Consider the following 23,585-nt stretch of genomic DNA (forward strand, 5'->3'; position numbering starts at 1 on the left):
TAAATCATGATCATAAGGCTTTGAATGATGATTAGCTAGTCTCAACACAAGCTCAAGCTCACTTTATCTTCTAGTATAAAGCAAGAACATGATTCAAAAAACGCATTCAATTGTCCTCACATCAAAAACAATTCCATGCTCTCACAAAGAAAATTAACAAAGGTAATATCCTTGTGTGATATTGGTGCAAGCATAAATTTGATTCCACTGATAATATTTAATAAGCATGGGCTCGAGGAACTGCAACCAACAAACATCTGGCCCTTAATGACTGATCGTTCAATAAAGAAGCCGGTTGGTGTGGTCTATGATGTGCTACTAAAGCTTGAAAAAATTGTGTTCCCTGTTGATTTTGTAGTGCTTGATTGTGAGATTGATATTGATATGTTGGTTATTCTTTTTACGCCATTCTTGGCCATGAGAAATGTTTTGGTTGATTTGGAAGGTGGTGAGTTGATGTTTCGAGTGAATGATGAAATATTTAGCTTCAACATTCATTAATGCATGAAATATCCAAGTGATATGCTAGTTGTATCTCACTTGAATTAGGTTGATGAATGTGTGGCGAGTATTGGAGAAGCAGCGTATCGTGGAGATTTATTGGCTCAAGTACTGCTTAAGTTTGATCAAGCCAAAATTAGTGACTATGATGAAGTCGTGGATGGTCTTGTGAGTGTAGGCTCACATACTTCATTTCAAATGAAGCTTGATCTTTATTTGTCTAGTTGGGAAACACCATTGGCCAAGCCATCTATTATTAAGCAACAAAAATTAGAATTAAAGGAACTCCCGCTTTATCTCAAATATGCCTTTTTGGGAGCCAATAACATACTCCCACTGACTATTTCAAATGATCTTAAACAATGGAACGTAGAGTTGTTAATCATAGTGGTGAAGAGGCATACTAGAGCCTTAGGGTGGTCAATTTTTAACATCGTGAGAATTTCACCGGGTGTATGCACTCATAAAATTAATTTGGTTTAAGATTGCAAACCAAACATAGATCACCAACAAGGGTTAAATCCCACAATGTAAGAAGTGGTGGAAAAGGAGATTATAAAATGGTTAGATGGGGGAGTCATTTTCCTTATTACAGACTGCCAATGGGCGAGTCCAGTCAAACGTGTTCCTAAGAAGCATGGTATCACGGTAGTTCCACATGAAAAAGGCAAGATTGTCACTACTAGACACATGATCGGGTGGCATGTGTGTATGGACTATCGGAATCTTAATTCATGGACCAAAAAGGATCATTTCCCCATGTTATTTATTGATAATGTGCTTGATAGGCTTGTAGGCAAGGGGTGGTATTTCTTTCTTCATGGGTATTCCAGGTATTCCCAAATATTTATTGTATCAGAGGATCAAGAGAAAACAAGTTTTACATTCCCTTATGGAACATTTGCCTTCAAGTGAATGCCCTTTGGGTTATCTAATGTGTCAGCTACCTTTCTAGGGTGTATGTTATCAATCTTCATGGATATGGTGGAGGACTCCTTGGAAGTGTTCATGGATGATATTTTGCTCGTTGGAGACTCTTTTGAAGAATGCTTGAAGCATTTGGTAATGGGGCATAAAAGGTGTGTAGAGTCGAATTTGGTTCTTAATTGGGAAAAGTGTCACTTTATGGTCAAAGAAGGAATTGTGCTTGGGCAAAAATTTCTGGAGATGGTATTGAAATTTATCAACCTAAAATCAAAGTAACTGAAAAATGACCTCCCCCAATTTCGGTAAAAAGAGTAAGGAACTTCCTTGGTCATGTCAGGTTCTATAGGCGGTTCATAAAGACTTCTCCAGGATTTCTATTCCATGGTGCAAGCTTTTTGACAAGGAAAGAACAATTCTTTTTTATAATGCATGTTTAGAGATATTCAAGATATTGAAGGAGAAACTCATCTTAGCCTAATCATCATAGCAGCCGATTGGAATCTCTCTTTTGAAATGATGTGTGATGCTAATGGCTTGGCACAAGGGGCCATTCTTTGGCAATGCAAAAACAAATTCTTTCATCCTATTTATTATGCTATAAAAACCTTGAATTGTTCTTAAAATAATTACACCGTGACTTAGTAAGAGTTGCTAGTTGTTGTATATGGTTTTGAAAAGTTTAGAGCCTACTTAGAGGTTACTAAAGTGATTATACACATTGATCATGCAGCTCTAGAATACTTAATGGCAAGGAAAGAAGCAAAACCAATATTAATCTGATGAGTTCTCCTTCTTTAAGAATTTGACATTGAAGTGAAAGATAGAAAGGGATAAGAAAACCAAGTAGCTCACCACCCTATGTTTCTTGGTATGCTGATTTTGCCAACTTCATTGCATGTGGGTTGTTACCCGATGATTTTAGTAGTCATCAAAAGAGGAAATTCTTATTTGATGTGAAGAAGTATATGTGGATGAACCTTTCCCCTTAAATATTATTCGGTGTTGTACACCCGAAGTGGAGGAGCAAGAAATACTAAAAGCATGACATGCTTCACCTACAGGTTTTCATCATGGAGGCATTCGTACAGCCTCCAAGTTTTTTCAATGTGGCTATTATTGGCCTACTTTGTTTAGAGATGATCGTGCCTTTTGTAAATGTTGTGTTAACCGTCAAATGCAAAGTAGTATTTCTTGGAGACATGAATTACCACTGTTACAAATCCTTGAAATTGAGTTATTTAATGTATGGGGAATTGATTATATGGTTCCTTTTCGTAGCTCATTTGGGATTAGATACATTCTTGTGGCAATTGACTACATCTCCAAATGGGTGGAAGCCATGGCATTACAAAAAAATGAAGCAATAATTGTCACAAAATTTCTGAAGAGAAATATTTTCACAAGGTTTGGGATGCCAAGGGCCATTATGAGTGATGTAGCTTCACATTTTTGCAACCATCAATTTTCATCACTTGTGTCAAAGTATGGAGTCAAGAACAAAGTGGCAATGTCGTACCATTCGCAATCTACCAAACAAGTCAAGGTGTCAAATTTAGAGATAATGATCATCTTAGCCAAAACAGTAATGTCCATTACACCAATTGGTCTAGCAAGCTTGATGAAACACTTTGAGCATATCGCACAACATTCTAGTCTCTTATTGGTATGTCTCGACACAAGTTAGTGTTTGGGAAGGCCTGCCATCTTCAGATTGATTTAGAGATCAAAGCCTTATGGGCATTGAAAGGATCAATTTGAATCAAAAAGTGGCTTCCAAGAATCGTGTGCATCAAACCCTTTAGCTGGATGAACTTCGGCTACAAGTAGTGGTGTCGTTATCCTCGATGCTATGAGGACTCACCAAGTCTTTAACTCCTTGAACTTCTAGAAACCTGTCCTCAAGAATGGAACTCAAGATCACCGAACACTACACTTGATAAGAATGTAGGCAAAAGTATGCATTAGTACAAAATGTACTAAATATGTTAGCTAGCATAACATCAATAAGAGCATAAAAAAAGTGTTAGCCAATCTAAGACATACGGCATAAGCATAAGAGACAATAACATAATCATAAGCATAATCTCCAACATAGGCATAACATGAGCATAAGTCAACATAAGGCATAACTCCACAACACAGGAAATACCACATATTCATAAGCTTAGTCCATACTCAATTCCTCTTAACATAGGAGAAACTTCGTAAGTAACCTTCAAGTTATACTTGTGAAATGCATAAATGAGATCCCATAATCACATCTAGGCTAAGTACCACTTTTAGGCCATCATACCTTTTTATCATATTTGATTTTATCCTTTAGCTTGCTTCTCATCGACAAGGGAATCTCTCACATTTAGTCAATCATAGCATGGAAGACAACTATGGACACAATCCATCAAACATACATCATAAACACAAACCATAAGCATATTCATTACATAAATCATCATAACATAAAAGGAATATACCATAGATACCTTTAAATCATACTTGTGCAATGCATAAGTAAGATCCCATACTCTTACCCATACTAAGTAAAGCTTCTTAAGTACCCCTGGTTCATAGTTCATATTCTTGTTCGTATCACTACCATATTAGGGATATAAGCCTTAACCGACATAGACTATGTGAGCTTAACATGGAATCTGATGTCTACCCCACACCGAAAAGGGGTTGTTCTATTTGTCGAGGGTAGAACCATACTCTTAGCTTAAGTGGATCCATTAGCTAATTAACCTACGGGGGCACGTAGTTTATGGGATAAGGAGATTACTACTAGAAACCCGGACTCAACTAAGGTAGAAGGTTTCCATCTCATGAGATACATACTTTGGGAACGCGGACTCAACTAGGGTAAAAGTTTTCATTGGGAAGCCGAACTCAACTAAGGTACAGTTTCCATCTCATATTCAATATCCACTCAGTGCTAGACATTAAGTCCCATTGAGCTCATATTAATTCTTGACTTAAATTCATACTTGTGGAAGAATGTCTTGACACTCAATCCAACATAACTCATACTATAGCTTATAGATTCAATAGGTGAGACTAGTCTTCCATCCTTAGAATCACAATATGTGAAAACCTTTCACATCATATCATATTCATGCATAAGTGCGTATATGAGGATAACCTTTCAACAACACAACAACTAGATCATGAGCAAATTCCCTTTACTCTCAAAGTGTTTCTCAAGCATGTACTGAACTTCATAAAACATTCATAATATCATAACTTTCTCTTTTAAGGGTCACAACTCATATTAAATCATCACATCTAGAATGACTACATTAGACATGGATATATTCATAATCATATCAAATTATCATATCTAGAATGACTACATTAGACATGCATATGTTCATAGTTCAAGTAGTTCAATTACTACAAACATAATCTCATACTTTACCTCTTTGAGGTTCAAAGCTTACTCTCAATCATCACACCTAGGGTTCATACACAATGCATAGATATCATCCTAACTCATGTGATGCTATCACTTTATACATTCAACCATTCATGAGGTAGATCAGGTAGGTAAAGATCTTTCATTACAATTCTATTCATTAGTCTTCTATTGTTATGTAGATTTTACTCTCAAAGCCTTAGCACACCTAATTCATCACATTAGGTTTACTCTCAAGTCCCGAATGATCAATAGTAATAACTACAAGCCTTATTCTCAAAGCTTTACTTCTTACAATCATCATACATATCTAGATTTCAAGATATTCTAGCCATAAGCCATTTTTAAGCCATTCTAGTCATAATTCATCATGTAAGTTCAATCTCAAGATTTACTAGTCATGATTCATCATATGACACTTAATCTAATTCAATTCATATCTATGTGTTTCTATTCTTGAACAATTACTACCCATATTATCAATTCTAGAAGATCACCTATGAATCCTCAATTTCACCTTTCATGGCATAAACCCACATAATATCAATTTCATCAATTTGACTAGGGTTAACCATGGAAAACAGATAATATCAGCATAATATCATGATTCACTACTAATTAAATCATAAACAATCAATACTCACTCAATTGGGTCAACATGCTACATAACACACAATATTGAAGAAACCCTAACATGAATTGGGGAATTCTTCATTAAATTGGGGAATTCTAGAGGGGGCTCCATGGATGGAAGAATCCAAGGATGAATAAGCTATCATACCTTGATTATAAATCCTAGCAAGCTTGAACCAATGGAGTATTGATTTGACCTAGCTTGATCCTCTCTTTTTTTTCTTCTTTTTCTTCTTCTTGAGTTTTCTTGAGAGAGAATTTTATTTGGATGAAGGGATGAAGTTTTGGGTTTTCTTTAGATTCTAGGGAGAATGAATTATTTGAGGGAAACTTGAGTCTAGAAAGCTTATATACTTTACAAGGGAAAGAATGAAACAATGTAGTATCAATTTAGGGTAAATAACAAGAGACTCCTAAGACTCCCACTTAAAATTGCCGATGATGCACGATTTGTCTCGCCATGGGGACTTGGCGACTCTCCAAGTGGACCCGTGGTCCACCAAATTTTCCAGCAGCTCCCTTGGTGGAGCAGGTCACTAGGAGATGGGGGAGAGAAGTTTGGCGATGCGCCTACTGGTCAGCGAGCCCCGTCCTGGCTCGCCCAAAATTCCAGTATCTTGGGCTTTTGGAGGCAGCCCCTTAGGTGAAGGGGTTCCACTTGGCTAATCGCCAAGTCACCTAGGCGATGGAACCTTACTTAGCCAAGTTGGAAAGGAAGGAGATGTTATCTTTAACAAGATTCTAAGTGTCATAGGCCATTTCCCTCTTCTATGGCTTGCTACCCCACGCATTTAGCCCTAGCTTAGCTTACTAGATTACGGGGACACAACTCATACAATATTCTAAAACATAAAGAAAATACATAAGGTAGTGGTGGCTTTATCCCCGATGCTATGATGACTCACCAAGTCTTCAACTCCTTGCACTTCTAGAAAACTATCCTAAAGAATGGGACTCAAGATCACCAAACCCTACATTTTATAAGAATGTAGGCAAGAGTATGCATTAGTACAAAAAGTACTAAATATGTTAGCTAGCACAACATCAATAAGAGCATAACAAAAGTCTTAGCCAATCTAAGACATAAGTCATAAGCATAAGAAACAATAACATAATCATAAGCATAATCTCCAACATAGGCATAACATGAGCATAAGTCAACATAAGGCATAATTCAACAACACAAGAAATACAACATATTCATAAGCTTAGTCCATACTCAATTCCTCTTAACATAGGAGAAACTTCATAAGTAACCTTCAAGTTATACTTGTGCAATGCATAAATGAGATTCCATAATCCCATCTAGGCTAAGTGTCACTTTTAGGCCATCATACCTATTTATCATATTTGATATTATCCTTTAGCTTACTTCTCATCGACAAGGGAATCTCTCACCTTTAGTCAATCATAGCATGGAAGACAACTATGGACACAATCCATCAAACATACATCATAAACACAAACCATAAGCATATTCATTACATAAATCATCATAACATAAAAGGAATATACCATAGATACCTTTAAATCATACTTGTGCAATGCATAAGTAAGATCCCATACTCTTACCCATACTAAGTAAAGCTTCTTAAGTACCCATGGTTCATAGTTCATATTCTTTTTCACATCACCACCATATTGGGGTCATAGGCTTTAACCGACATAGACCATGTGAGCTTAACATGCAATTCGGTGTCTACCCCACACCGAAAAGGAGTTGTTCTACTTGCCGAGGGTAGAACTATACTCTTAGCTTAAGTCGATCTATTAGCTAAGTAACCTACGGGGGCACGTAGTTTATGGGATAAGGAGATTACTACTAGAAACCCGGACTCAACTAAGGTAGAAGGTTTCCATCTCATGAGATACATACTTTGGGAACGCAGACTCAACTAGGGTAAAAGCTTTCATTGGGAAGCCGAACTCAACTAAGGTACAGCTTCCATCTCATATTCAATATCCACTCGGTGCTAGACATTAACTCCCATTGAGCTCATATTAATTCTTGACTTAAATTCATACTTGTGGAAGAATGTCTTGACATTCAATCCAACATAACTCATACTATAGCTCATAGATTCAATAGGTGAGACTAGTCTTCCAACCTTAGAATCAATACATGTGAAAAATCTTTCACATCATATCATATTCATGGATAAGTGTGTATATGAGGATAACCTTTCAACAACACAACAACTAGATTATAAGCATATTCACTTTACTCTCAAAGTGTTTCTAAAGCATGTACTAAAATTTCTAAAAACATGACTAATATCATATCTTGCCCCAAAGCTCATATTAAATCATCACATCTAGAATGACTGCATTAGACATGGATATATTTATAATCATATCAAATCAACATATCTAGAATGACTACATTAGACATGGATATGTTCATAGTTCAAGTTGTTCAATTACTATAAGCATAATACCATACTTCACCTCTTTGAGGTCCAAAGCTTACTCTCAATCATCACACATAGGTTTCAAGAACTATGAATGGATATCATCCTAACTCATGTGATTCTATCACTTTATGCATTCAACCATTCATGAGATAGATCAGGTAGGTAAAGATCTTTCATCATAATTCTATTCATTAATCTTCTATTTTTATATAGATTTTACTCTCAAAGCCTTAGCATACCTAATTCATCACATTAGCTTTACTCTCAAGGCCCTAATGATCAATATTCATGACTACAGGTCTTATTCTCAAAACTTTACTTCTTACAATCTTCATACATATCTAGATTTCAAGACAGTCTAGTCATAAGCTTCATCTTTAAGCCATTCTAGTCATAATTCATCATATAAGTTCCATCTCAAGCTTTACTATTCATGATTCATCATATGAACATTAATATAATTCAATTCATATCTATGTGTTTCTATTCTAGAAAAATTACTACCCATATTATCGATTCTAGAAGATCACCTATGAATCCTCAATTTCACCTTTCACGGCATAAACTCACATAATATCAATTTCATCAATTTGACTAGGTTTAACCATGGAAAACATATAATATCATCTTAATATCATGATTCACTAGCAATTCAATCATAAACAATCAATACCCACTCAATTGGGTCAACATACTACATAACCCACAACATTGAAGAAACCCTAACTTTAATTGGGGAATTCTTCATCAAATTGGGGAATTCTAGGGGGGCTCCATGGATGGAATAATCCAAGGATAAATAAGATATCATATCCTGATTATATATCCTACAAATCTTGAACCAATGGAGTCTTGATTTGACCTAGCTTGATCCTCTCTTCTTCTTCTTCTTCTTCTTCTTCTTCTTCTTCTTCTTCTTCTTCTTCTTCGTCTTGAGTTTTCTAGAGAGAGAATTTTCTTTGGAGGGGATGATGTTTTGGGTTTTCTTTAGATTCTAGGGATAATGACTTAATTGAGGGAAACTTGAGTATAGAAAGCTTAGATACTTTACTAGGGAAAGAATGAAACAATGTAGTATCAATTTTGGGAAAATAACAAGAGACTCCTAAGACACCCACTTAAAATTGCCGACCATGCATGATTTGGCTCGCCAAGTGCACTTGGACACACGCCAAGTGGACCCTTGATTAGTCAAATTTTCCAGCAGCTCCCTTGGTGGAGCAAGCCACTAGGCGATAGGGGAGGGCAGCTTGGAGATACACCTACTAGTCGACGATCCTCGACCTGGCTCGCCCAAAATTCTAGTATCTTGGGCTTTTGGAGGAAGCTCCTTAGGCGAAGAAGGTTCCACTTGGCTAATCACCAAGTCACCTAGGCGATGGAACCTTACTTCGCCAAGTTAGAAAGTAAGGAGGTGTACTCTTTAAAAAGATTCTAAATGTCATAGGCCCTTTCCCTCTTCCATGGCTTGCTAGCCCATGCATTTAGCCCTAGCTTAGCTTACTAGATTATGGGGTGTTACAATACACTATCACAAGGGTGTATGGAAATAGAGCAATTGAAATTGATGATGTATAGGGGGTGAGATTCATAGTAAATGATCAAAGGTTGAAGATATACTTTGGGGAAGGCCGTGATGTGCGAGTTGTTAAAATGGTGTACCTAGATGATGCTTGAAGGCGTATCGATATCATGTTGTGACATTAAATCGTGTGCTTTATGGAAGGAAACCCAAGTGTTAGTTGTTTAACAATAATAAGGGTTTTACTTGTATAGGACTTGAGCAAACATAAACGATTGAGAAAGAAACTCGATGATCCATCGAAACTACTGTGCCCAACTCCAGCGAGTTCTCCTAATGTGATGCTCAACTTTAGGTGTACATTGTCCATTTTGGGGGAATGTATCCCCAATTCGGTGATACACCGATATGATTGGGCGAACCTGATGCAATTTGCCTATTAAGGGGAAAAAATTAGGGGATACACTAGAACTTTCGGCAATGAAAATTGATGTTCGGTGATTCGCCCATTGAATTACGTGATTGTGTTACAGCCCACCGAAATGGAGGCTAAATTCGAATAAGCTACAGGCACATTCGACGAACAACCCCTATATGGTGATCCGTCGAAAGAGTCGATGAGCTCCATTCTAATACAATTTAGGGAGTTCCTCGATCTAAGCTTATTCATGCCATTTCTTTGCATTGAGGACACTGCATTTTAATTTTTGTTGTGGGGTGAGGGAACTTGTGCCAATATTCTATTTTTTAATGTGTTTGTTGCTTTGATAGTGTTTTAGTTAGTTGTTCTCTCTTTGCCTCTTTCCCTCAATTTTGATTTGTTTGTTATTTTCATAGTGTTTGAATTAGTTGTTCTCTTTTAGCCTCATTCTCTCAATTTTGCAACTACCCCTATTAGTTTGAAAATCGTGAAATGCTTGAGTTTTCATTGATAAATAATTTTAGTATCGATTGTGTTCAATATCGATGTCTTGAATAGTATTCAAAAAGTATAGTGTTGGTGTTTCTAGAATGAAATAGATGTGGTGGCACTTTTGAGTGATCTCTCTTAATCTTCTGTCAACTACCTGCATTTTAATGTGGTCCTTGCAATGAGAATCGTACGTACGCTTTTGATCTTTTCGGGCTATGCTAAATGAGTATATTTAAGTGTCATATGTTGTGACTTCTTACTTGAATGCATGTGTGTCAAATCCTAGAATTTGCCTTGTTAGTCTAATTGTCTAAACCTTGGTAAATGTAAGGCGTGATCTTAAGCTAAAATACTAAGAGGAACCAAATTTGCATATCCTTTGTGACTACCTTGTGAGGGTGTTTATCCATTAGACACCATTTGATCCTAAACCAATTGTTGACAAAACCAAACTAAGACCTCTTGAGCAAAATTGTCTCTACCTTCTCACCCAAAATCCTTTTTGAAGCATTGTTATGATTAAATAGACAACTTAGGTGAAAAGCCTAAGTTGGGGTGAGGAAAAAAAAGAAGTAATGAAAGCCAAGTGAAGGGCAAAGAAAGATGAAATGAGACTCAACTTTGAAGTTAGTTATAAAAAAGAGGAACCCTTATTATAAAACAAAGAGAAAGAATCATTGTGATGAAAAAGTTTGAAATGGAAAACATAAGTTGGTGAAATAAAAAGGGGGATGTAAAATTAAGTGATTGATAAATCAAAGTTTGAGTTCTCAAATGGAAAACAATGAAAAAAAACATGAGAACAGGTGAAAAATACTACAGCAATACTTTAAAAAGGTGCAGTCACTAAACCAAAAATTGACCATACCTAACCCCTCAGCCTCATTACAAGCCTAAAAGACCCTTGAGATCTTGCATGAACTAGGTTATGTGGTGATTGGCAAATTTTGGTAAACATATGGGATGAAGCTTGCATGTATTTCTCTTTTAAGAAAGCGAGAGTCGCATTGATTCCTTATTTCTTTCTTGATTTTCTTTATGATAGCATGGAATCGTTCTTCATATGAGGGCACTTTAATAGAATTATTGAAACATAGTCTTGCATTAGAAAACAAGCTATAGTGAGCTTGAGATTTTGTTAAAATTGATTAGTCATCATTTGAAGCTTTTTTATCATGATTGAGTGTAGCATGTTGTTTAGAGTAGTCCTGTAATGGTACTTTGATGATGCTCAACTAAACCTCTTATGATTCGAAGCGTAGGTGGTCACTAACAAGTATAAACCCAACGGTGAGTTGGGGTCGTTCCCATGAGGAATGATATTGAAGAAAATTCAAATTTGAAGTATGAGAGTGTTCTAATTTCTTGTAGAATTGAAAAAAACATAACTTAACATAATGTAAATAAATAAGTTTTGATTATCATTATCAAGAGAGTTTGGTAGCTTATTGTTAACCAAGACAACTAACGTGAGGTTTGAACAAGTAGATAAGGGACCTTAGAAGTGTGTGCAATTGAATACTAATTTCGCTTAATGGGTTGTGTAACGACCTGAGAGCACCCCTAGTTGTTACCGACGTATTCGACCTCCAAGATGTCTTATACAAGCCCTTAGCATTCATCATAGCATGCATCATAGAATAAAAACATGGAAAATTTAAAACTTTTACTTTGGAAGTTCAACTTCACTTCATATACGAAAATAGAATCTAACTTCATCACAATGTACCATCTAGACATAGAGGCATCGAAAATGGGACTTAGCCCTTACATCAATAAGAAGTCTAGAAATAGAAAAGTACAATATTGTCTTTCAACATAAGCAAAGAACTAAACATAGAAGCTAGATCATAGGGTCTTGTCCTCGGACTTGAGGACTCACCAACTTGGGGAAGCAACTCCAAGTGTCTTGAGAAGTAAGCTTGAATCCTCAACGACCCGAACCTAAATGTTTGGAGAAAAAAGAGACAAAATAGGTTAGTACAACACACGTACTAAGTATGGCTGCTATGCATAAAAACCATTAAAACATGCATAAAGGGTCATTTTAGTCAAGACACGCTTTTTACCAAGTAAATCCAATATGGACACAAAGTAAGCATCATAGTACAAACCAACATAATATCATCCCAACACGTAGACAACCCAAGTAATACTAGTGCAATGCAAGGGATAGAATCCCATAACCCTATTCAAAGCCAAGTATCACATTAAGCAACCCACTTCATGCATACATACATAGGATTATACTTCATCATAACTTACCATATTCATAATGATCATGCATAACATAGCTTCAACATACATAAGTCATAATCATCATAATCATAAGTGAACACTACTACAACCATCTCTTAGGATCCCACAAGTGCAATGTGCAAGAGAAGTCCCATACCCTCCCTTACACAATGAAAAAACCTTTAAGAAAGCCCTAGTAAGAGTTCACACCTTTCATACATTCATTTAGTTTTACTTTAGGGAGATATTGCCATAACCGACATAGACCATGAGAGCTACATGGAATCCGGTGTTCTACTCCCACACCAAAAAGAGAGGGCTAACACTTGCCTAAGATGTAACCATTCGTACATAGCTATCTAGGTGGATCCACTAAGCTAAAGTCCTATGTGGGCACATAGTTAAGGGTCAAGGAGATCGCTCCTAGAAATCCTAACTAACTAAACGTGGGGATTTCCATCTCATGAGACAACACATACCATGGCTAATTCGGACTTGCTAAACGTGAGGAAACCCATGTGGGGAGCCGGACTTACTAAACGTGAGACCCCCATCTCATTTACATGCCCTTTCGATGCTAAGCATATAATTCCCTTTTGTAATCATCTTTAGTCATCACATAAGTTCACATTAGTCTTTACTAGACTCTTATGAAAACATCTTACCATAATAGCTCATATGTGTTCATAAGTGAGTAACAATCCTTTCACTTTAGAGACACTTAGCAAGTGAGTAAACCTTTCACTTTATATTACACTACAATCATGAGAACTATCTTTCAATCATACAGCAATCATACCATCATATACCTACATACTTCATAGCTAATTCAAGTGTAGAGGGTTAAGGATGAGGAAACTAGGTCATCAACACCACAACAACACATTAGGTATATCATCATTACAATCTAAGTAGTTCACCTTTCATACTTGAGTTCAAAGAAGAATCAACCTTTATACCTTCTTTCCCTTCCTAGGACATTCATACTTCAATCACCAATCAGTTCATGACCAATACATAATACAAGGTAATTCATGAAGTAATACACAATCAACATCAATATAAGCAATTGACATATTCCCTTCATAGCCTTCAAGGCTTCATTCAAAGACTCAACCCTAATTTCATAGAAATTATACATAACCTAGGGTAGAATCATCATACAATCATGAACTACATAACATCACATTTGATTCATAGCCTTCACTCAATATCCAACACAAACTAGGGTTAGAATTAGGAAAATGAGGAGAAACATGGGTCTCATGGGGAATTCTTCAAGAAACCACAAATACAACATAAATTAATTCACAATTGTTCATATAACATCAATCAAATTCAGTTTATAACATAAATTTCACTTTAGAAAGAAGACCCACGTTTTTGGATTGAAAACCTAGAAATTGGAGATTTTGAAATTCATCTTGAAGGGACCTCTTGGGGAAAGGAATCCCAAGAGTGATAAGCAACCATACCTTAGTTTATTCCTTGAGAATCAATGGAGAAACTCCAAGAAAATTTGGGAAAGAACCTTGAAACCCTAGCTCTAATGTATTCTTCTTCTTCTAAGGTTTTTAGAGAGAGAGTTTAGAGAGAAGTGGGAGAGTTTTGATTTCAATTGGGTGTTGTGTATCATGACCAAAACTTGTGAATTTAGACTTAAAAACTAATATATAATTAACCTCTAAAATCACCCAAAACACCCCTACTTAAATAGGACTTAAAAGGAAAAGTTCTAAAACTCTTCATTTAAATGGTCCCCGTTAAGGACCACGGCCAATATTCACGGACCGTGAAAATGCACCACGGGCCATGGTACTGCCCGTGGTGTTGGAGGCAGTAGCTCCCCTTTCGTGCACAAGCCAATACTTGGCCAAGGCAAGACCACGGAGCCTCCCACGATCCGTGGTCATGACTATGGTCCGTGGTTATGGTCTTTGTCATGACTTGGCCTTGTGGAGGCAAGGCCTTCAAGCCTTGGTGCCAAGTGATGTTCACGAGCCACCCCTCTCCCTCGTCAAGTGCACCACGGCCTGTAGTGGTGCCCGTGGTGCCTTGGGAAGTAGCTACCCTAACAACCCCCAACTCCCTAATAGCTAAGAGAACTCCACTCCCACCTTCACAAGCAGTGAAGTGGACCACGACCCGTGGTCCCTCTCGTGAAGGGTGAGGCAGTGTTTGGGACACTTGGAGGTCCTTCTCCCTTGACCTAGGAAACTCCACGAAGCCTTCCACGATCCGTGGTCATCACCACGAGCCGTGGTGATGGCCTTGGAGTTTGAGGCAGTCACTCCAAATTTAGGGCAGCCTTGGCCTTAGGCCTTGGCTTGCCCCTTTTGTTTAGCACTCCTCCCTTAGGCCTTAACTCATAGACCACCATAGAATACCTAGATGGTCTACTAACTTAGGGGAATTCATTTTATACCTCATTGACACTACGTTTAGGCCCTAGTTCAACCTACTAAATTTCAGGGGTGTTACAGGTTGTAACTAATTGAATTAAGTGTTTAAATCTCAATGGGTAGGATTGATTATAACTATAGGAATCATTTTTTCAATTAGTTATAATGTTTCCAGTAAGTTCATTCGAACCTCAATAAGCTTAACGATGCAAAGCAACCCAAATCCTTAATTTACCCACTTTGTCAAGTTGGGTTGTGAAGACAAGAGTCAATACAACAATCAATCATATACTCCACCCTAAGCATCTTTCACAAGCAAGCCTAGACAGTTAAAGCTAGAACTGAATTTGCAACTTCAATCAACAAATGGAAACATGTGTAACTAACTGAACCCATTTCAAAACAACATCAAAGCATGCAATTAACAATACCCACAACCTAATTTGTATATTCGATTACATAATCACACCCCTAAGTAAATGGGGTTTAGCCAAGCATAATAACAAGTAAGTAAGAGTTACCAAAAAGATGCTCCATCAGAATGTCAAAATCTTCAATAATCAATATAAAAAATTCATACTAAAACCCTCAAACCTTAATATCTTAGATCAAAATCTCTCAAAGAATAAAAATAGTCTCCCAAAAATCACTTTTCTCTCTCCTCAAAAACCAATTTATATGTTTCAAAAAACTTCCTAAGATTTCGCCTCGAGACCAAATCGGCAATATTAGTTGGGTTCGCCGAATGACTCGATGATCCGTTGATGGGCAGGCCTTATCGCCAAATTTCTGCTTCAGCTTTTTAAATCTTGACTTTCCAGTTGGCGAACACGATGGACGTCACCGAATGACTTCGGCGACTCGCCATTTGGATCTTTTTTCCCCGATTGGACTTGACTTTCTTTTGTAGTTATTTTGATCATTTAGGCGATCTGAGTCAAGCTCTCCGTTTCATTCGGCAATACATCATTTTACACTTGAGTTCTCCAAGATGGTTTGATTTATGAGCCAAACTTGTTGGATCATTTGATGAGATAGACACTCACTTGGCGAGTCGCCGAGTGATTTTTGCAAGCTCTAGCCTTCCCTTTCCTCAACTTTACCAACTTTTTTGCTTCTTTTCAAATGTAATGTCCTTTCCTTGTTCTTAAGCCTTCATGGCTACACACAGACAATTTAACATCAGTTATGAACACAAAATAAGCATTGAGGACACTAATTCATGAAATAACAAACCCTAAATGAGTTAAAACTCCTGACTCATCAACATCCCCAACTTAAATTTTTGCTTATTGTCAAGTAAAACATTAGATTAATCAGGTCAACAGGGGTGTCTACAAGCACTGCTCCTTGAGAATCAACATGAAAGTGCAATAAGGTTCAATCTAAACATGCAACGTTCAGTTGTGCACTCGAAGCTTCAAACTATGACTAGTCATCATCGATTAGAGTTAATGCTCACAAATGCTCACTTCAAATGCAAATTTGTGCCCAACAAAAGTATTTGAATGCCCTCACATCAAGAATGATTCTATGCTCTCACAAAGCAAATCAAAGACAAAAATTAAGGAATCAAAATCAACTCTCACACTCCCAATGAGAAAAACATGCATGATTCTACCCATAGGCTTGCTCGTATTTTCCAAACGCACTTGGCTTATCCAAGATCACAAAGGTGTTTCAAAGCTTGTAATTGGGCTGAGGGTAAGGGTATGATCATTTAGGTTTAGTGACTCTACCTTCATGAAGCATGGCTCAAATTTCACTTCTTTTCCTTTTCTGTGATTATTTTCATATTAACAACTCATTCTTGACCTATTCATAGAACACAAAAATTTTGGTATAGCTCATTGGACACCCCTTTTATTTCCACAACAATGCACAAAATATACATAACATTCATTGCTTTTCTTTCTTATCTTTTTTGTGATATAGTGGGTTCCATCTTTTTTACCATATGTTTCCAAGGATGAATTTCACAAACTTCTTTCTCGGTTTCTTTCCTCATTCTTACCACACACACAACTTATGCTTTTGGCCTTAGTTGGGTATTCAAAAAAACCAATTCTTCACGAAGGTTATAGGTGGGAAGGACACGACAATTTCAACAACCGGTTTAAACATTTGTGCTCATGTTTCATCCAAAGAAAAGGTTATGCTAAAATGGTGCCAAGCTAGATTCACACACTCACAAGGTGGTAACACAAAGGTATAGCAATTAGGTTCACAATCAAAATTCATGCCTAAGATTATTTCATTCATTCACCAATGCTAATCAATTGGACCAACGAGGCAAGTTCAAGGTATCCTCATGCACACTTTTCAAGTAAACCTCACCATACATAGCATCCAAACACAATCATTGATCATAACCTTACAAGTTAAGCTCGCGTGCAACGGTCATTACAAGACTCACACTTGATATTCGACTAGTCACAATGAGATGCTAAGAGTTCACACAAGACTTATGTAACTCAAATTACCTCACTGGACTCACATAAACATATCATTCATCGCACTATTTAAGTCATCGATATTTATCACAACCGACGCTCAAATGTACAAGGGAACATTAACAAACATTCACTTTTAGCAATTAAGAGGGAGGCTAATGAATCATAATTAACACATCATTATACTACTACAACAAAATGAAGAAGTTATAATTACAACCCAAATGAAAATAACAAATGATATACCGTGAAGTTATGGTATTTTTAATACATTTCACTTAAGAGTTGTGTGTTGCCATTTTGTATTGGTTTTAATGCATTTTTATCATGTTTGCAGGAAATATGTTCAGACGAGGAAATTGAGAGACACAGCTGAAGGATGTGCAGAAAAGGAAATCTACAAAGGTGATCTACGGACCGTAGGTCCATTCACGCTCCGTAGATGGTTGACGTAGATGGACAAGCAAGGCTTGAAGGAGATCAGGGAATTCTTGACTAAGTGTGGAACCACGGTTGCAAACGACGGACCATAGATTGATTTATGGGTCGTACTGCAGTTCCGTCAAATCCTTCAGAGAGGGGGTTCCAGTACCTGATTTTGAAGATTCTAAATATGGATCTACGGAGAAGGATCCACGGACCGTAGATCAATCCACGGTCCGTACTGGTGATCCGTCGATTGAGTCAAAGAAATGGAGATTTTGAAGATTGTAAAATTGCCTAAGTCCTAAGCCAAGGAGGGGACCTACGGACCGTAGATCAATCCACAGTCCGTAGGTCATTGTCGTAAATTGAAACCGCGTCCAGAAACATTATTTCCTTATTTCATTTCCTTTTTAGTTAGGACTTGTTTTTCTATATATAGGGCATGTAAACCCCATTTTTTGGGGGTTAGACTTTATTACTTTGGTTCTAGTTTTTGGCTTTGGAGATTAACTTGCAATTTTAGCAATTCTTGATTTCCTAAGTTCGTTTTGAAGATTTTGACTTTTAAATTGAAGTTAAGATTCTGGGATTATTCTTCTCATTACGTAAGTTCATGATTTCTTCATCTAAAATTATGAATTGTGTTCTTGCTACTATGGATAACTAAATCCACAACTAGGGTTATGGGAACCATGAGTGATTAACAAAGTATGAATAGTAATTAAGTAATTCTTGAATAGTTTTATTGCATGCATTGATAATTCTTTCATTTAGAAGTCTTTTTAACGAGTGGACGCGTTAGAACTCGCCTTGTTGCTACTTGTCAGACCAAGGAGGTAGTTAATAAGAAAAGAATTATCAACATATATTTAGTGTGATACTATGTAATAGTCTAATGTCGATTGGTGCGAGGGTGAAAAGTAAGCCATACATCGATGTGATGTCTAATATGAGGTAAAGGTAAGGGTTAGTAAATTATACACACGTAGTCGGACCAAGGTGCGGGGTGAAATTCTCTAGTTGCAAGACCAAGGAATTAGGGCTACCTAACTTATCACTTTGCATGTAATACACTAGGAAAGGATTACTATTACTAGGATTACAGCGTTATGAGCTTATGGGGAACACATACACCCTAGTTTCTCTCTCATCTTGATAACAACAAAAGTTTGAATCTTGCTTACTAATTGTTCACATAAATTTCAGAATTTGTTTCACAGATCCCCCCCCCCCTTTTAATTATTTGTTTCGGAAGTACGTTGACTAAACGAATATAATCGTAAGCTGAACTTAAGTCTAGACCATATTCCTCGTGGGATCAACCCCATCCTCCAAGTTGGGTTCTTTACTTGGTAACAATCGCTTATGCTTCTTTAAGAAGGTGTAATTTGAGTGTATCAACAAACTATCTCAAAATAGCAAAATACAACCAAATGGTTAGGTAGCTAGGTACATTCATCCCCACCAAAAAGAAACTAGCAATGTCCTCAATGCTAAAAAGAACTGAAAATAAAATAGAGATAGAGTAAGGGTCTTCTCATTGTTGCTCTAGATTGGAGCATTCCATTTTAGCTAATGTGTGATGCAAGTAGTGTGACTTTAGGGGTTGTACTTGGCCAACGTAAGGAAAATTGGTTTCACCTTTACACACTCACCTTGAACATAGACCAATCCTTGTTTTCAACTTTTATTGCCCTATTTACAAAGTGGTAATTACTGGCGAACGTTGTATCAAGATGTGAATTCTCTTGGCCAACGTTGTATCAAGTACTACAAAGTGGTTATTATTGGCCAACATTGTATCACGATGTGAATTATCTTGTTATGAAGTGTGTACAATGTCAAAAGGAAGGAGGAGTGTTGCAAAGGAATGAATTACCTCTCACTCCTATTTTAGAGGTTGAGTTGTTTGATGTATGGGAATTCGATTTCATTAGGCTTTTTTGTAAGTTCTTATGGGAACAAATACATCTTGGTGGCTGTTGATTATGTCTCTAAGTAGGTAGAGGAGGTGGCCTTACCTAATAATGAAGGGACGAGTGTGGTGAAATTCCTCAAGCGGTACGTTTTCATGAGATTTGGCACTCCATGTGCAATCATTAGGGATGGGGGCTCTCATTTATATAACCGAATATTCGCATCATTGTTGAGAAAGCATGGAGTCAAGCATAAGGTTTCCACCCCTTATCATCCGCAAACAAGTGGGAAAGTTGACGTGTCCAACCGGGAAATCAAAGGAATTTTTTCCAAGACGGTTAATGCTAATCGAACCGATTGGTCCCGGAAGTTATATGACGCTCTTTGGGCATATAAAACTGCTTTCAAGACCCCGATTGATATGTCCCCGAATCAATTGGTGTTTGGAAAGTCTTGTCATCTGCTGGTTAAACTTGAGCATAAGGCTTTCTGGGTCTTGAAAGTCATGAAGTTGAATAGGGAGGATGCATCAAAGGATCGCGTTGGCCTACTCCATGCTTTGGAAGAGTTTTGGTTTCGAGCTTATGAGAGCTCGGCCCATTATAAGGAAAATGAAGAAATGGCATGATGAAAAAATCCTTCTTCGAGAGTTTAAAGGTTGTGATCTCGTGCTGCTTTACAACTCTCGTTTGAGACTATTTTCGGCAAAACTCAAGTCAAAATGGTCGGGTCCGTTCAAAGTAAATCGTGTGTTTGAAAATGGGGTAATAGAAGTTGAAAACGAGGATGGGTTGATGTTCAAGGTGAATGCACAAAGGTTGAAGCCTTATCTCAAACGAGAGCTGTAAATCAGCACGATATCACCAACTTTAAACTCTCGATGAAGGAGTTTTGCGTCATGCCATTTCTTCATTTTTTCCTTATAAAGGGTTGAGCTCTCATAAGCTCAAAGCCAAAACTCTTCCAAAGCATTGAGTTGGTCTACTTGATACTTCGACGCATCCTCCCAATTCAAGTTCATGACTTTCAAGGCCCACAAAGCCTTATGCTCAAGTTCAACCAGTAGATGACAAGATTTACCAAGCACCAATTGATACGGGAACATACCAATCGGGATCTTGAATGAACTTCAATATATATGCCCAAAGAGCGTCATCTAACTTCAGACACCAATCGGTTCGGTTTGCAATAACGGTCTTGGCCAAATTTTATTTGATTTCCCAATTGGACACCTCTACTTGCCCACTTGTTTGTGGATGATAAGGATTGGCAACCTTATGCTTGAATCCAAACTTTCTCAACAATGATGTGAACATTCGGTTACAGAAATGAGAGCCCCCAACACTAACGATTGCACGTGGAGTGCCAAATCTCGTGAAAATGTACCGCTTAAGGAATTTCACCACACTTCTCCCTTCATTATTAGGTAAGGCCATTCCCTCTACCCGTTTAGAGACATAATCAACAACCACCAAGATGTATTTGTTCCCATAAGAACTCACAAAAGGCCTCATGAAATCGATTCCCCGTACATCAAACAACTCAACCTCTAAAATAGGAGTGAGAGGTAATTCATGCCTTCACGACACTCCTCCTTGCTTTTTACATTGTACACACTGCTTAATAAGATAATTCACATCTTGATACAATGTTGGCCAATAATAACCACTTTGTAGTACCTTAGCCGTTGGATGCACTCCACTATGGTGCCCACCAACCGATGACGCATGGCAAGCGTCAAAAATAGCATCTACCTCAACTTCCAGAATACATCTTATAATTGTATGATCAGCACACTCCCAAAAGAGGTAAGGCTCATCCCAAAAATACTTCTTTGCATAAAAAAGGAACCTCTTCCGTCGGTAAAAAATCAGCCCATCAAGAAGAATCCCACACACCACATGATTGGCAAATTCAGCAAACCAAGGCACAGTACCATTCGACACAACTATCACCAACTCATCGGGAAATTCTTCCTCAATAGCTTTTTCACCAAAAATAACCACATTCGATTCCAACCTCGACAAGTGGTCCGCTACTTGGTTCTCATACCCCTTTCGATCTTTGACTTCAATATCAAAGTCTGGCAATAATAACACCCATCATATCAACCTTGGCTTTGCATCCTTCTTAGCCAAGTAACGTATAACAGCATGGTAAGTGTGTACCAGCACCTTGGTCCCCAAAAGATAGGCTCTAAACTTCTCAAAAGCATACACCACGGCTAACAACTCTTGCTCAGTGATGGTGTAGTTCTTTTGAGCTACATTCAAGGATTTGCTTGCATAATAGATCGGGTGAAACAAATTTCCCTTATGTTGGCCAGGTAAAGCCCCCAAAGCCACACTGATTGCATCACACATTAGCTCAAACGGAATGTTCCAATCCAGAGCAATAATGATAGGAGCCAAAACGAGCTTCTCTTTTCAACAAAAGAATGCCTTGACACGAGCTTCATAAAACTTGAAGAAACTTTCCTTTTCAAGTAGCTTACAAAGAAGATAAGCCACCCTAGAAAAATCATTTATGAACCTCTGGTAGAAACCAACATGACCCAAGAAGCTTCTACAACCTTTAACCAAAATAGGAGAAGGCAACTTAGTGATAAGTTCAACTTTATCTTGATCAACTTGTATACCATCTCCCGGAATTTTGTGCCCCAATAAAATACCTTTCTTGACCATGAAGTGACATTTCTCACAATTGAGAACAAGGTTTGTTTCGACACATCTTTGCAAGACTCTACAAAGGTGCTCAAGGCAAGCTTCAAATGTATCTCCCATAACCAAAAAGGCATCCATGAAGACTTCCATTGAATCATTTATCATATAGAGCATACACATTTGAAACGTCGTCGGTGCATTACACAATCCGAATGGCATTCTTTTGAAAGCAAACGTCCCATAGGGACATGTGAAAGTTGTATTTTCTTGATCCTCCAATGCAATGGAGATCTGATTATAACTAGGGTAACCATCCAAGAAGCAATACCATCCACGACCCACAAGTCCATCAAGCATCTGATTTATAAAGGGCATCAGAAAATGATCATTCTCGATCCACGGATTCAACTTTTGATAATCCATACATACACGCCAATCAATAACTGGTCGCATTTTCATAAGCTCACCTTTTTCATTTGGGACCACAGTCATACCACATTTCTTTGGAACGCATTGGACGGGGATAACCCACTTGCTATCCGCAATAGGCTAGACAACTCCTGCATCAAGCCACTTAATAATCTTTTTCTTGACAACTTCTTGCATTGGAGGATTCAACCTCCTTCGATGTTGAACAGTTGGCTTACAATCACTGGTCAATTGAATCTTGTGGGTACAAATACCGAGAGGAATTTTAATGTCGGCAATCATCCACCCAATAGCCTTGATAAATCTTTTCAACACACTAACAAGGGCATCCATTTGCAATTTAAGCAAATCTGCAACAATAATCACGGGTAAAGCTCTATTGGCTCCCAAGAACATATAATGAAGGTGAGGTGGAAGTACCTTCAATACAAGCTTTGGTGGCTCTTTAATGGATGGCTTTGTGAGAGGACTTTCCCTATTTTCCAAATTGATATCAAGCTTCAACGGGTTCTTAGAATAGGAACCTAACCCCAATAGAGCATCCACTACCTCATCATAATCTTGAATTTCCTCCCCATCATAATTCAAAAGCACGGTGTCTAAAGACTCACCAACAGAAGAAACTTCACCCACACTAGCAAATGTTTCATCAATCACGTCAATGATCCATATAACATGGAGGTCACTTGGTTGCTTCATCGATTTACAAACATTGAATGTAACTTCCTCACCATTTAC

General features: G+C 37.6%; 1 protein-coding gene across 1 annotated transcript; it reads left to right on the top strand.

Annotated features, from left to right (window-relative positions):
- Positions 1-267: 267 nt before the first annotated feature.
- Positions 268-20,383, top strand: LOC125842845 (uncharacterized). The gene is made up of 3 exons (XM_049522139.1): positions 268-465; positions 550-669; positions 19,841-20,383. Exons 1-3 carry the CDS (start codon positions 268-270, stop codon positions 20,381-20,383), a joined length of 861 nt encoding a protein of 286 aa, XP_049378096.1.
- The last annotated feature ends 3,202 nt before the right edge of the window (positions 20,384-23,585 follow it).

This window comes from Solanum stenotomum, chromosome 10, assembly GCF_019186545.1.
Source record: "Solanum stenotomum isolate F172 chromosome 10, ASM1918654v1, whole genome shotgun sequence".
Taxonomy (NCBI): Eukaryota; Viridiplantae; Streptophyta; class Magnoliopsida; order Solanales; family Solanaceae; genus Solanum; species Solanum stenotomum.

Excerpts from the sequence above, each read along its gene's own strand:
- LOC125842845 (XM_049522139.1), top strand. The coding sequence starts at position 268 with ATGACTGATCGTTCAATAAAGAAGCCGGTTGGTGTGGTCTATGATGTG. Across the intron at positions 466-549 it reads GTGGTGAGTTGATGTTTCGA|GTTGATGAATGTGTGGCGAG; the intron begins GTGAATGATGAA and ends CACTTGAATTAG. Across the intron at positions 670-19,840 it reads ATGAAGTCGTGGATGGTCTT|GTAGAGGAGGTGGCCTTACC; the intron begins GTGAGTGTAGGC and ends GTCTCTAAGTAG.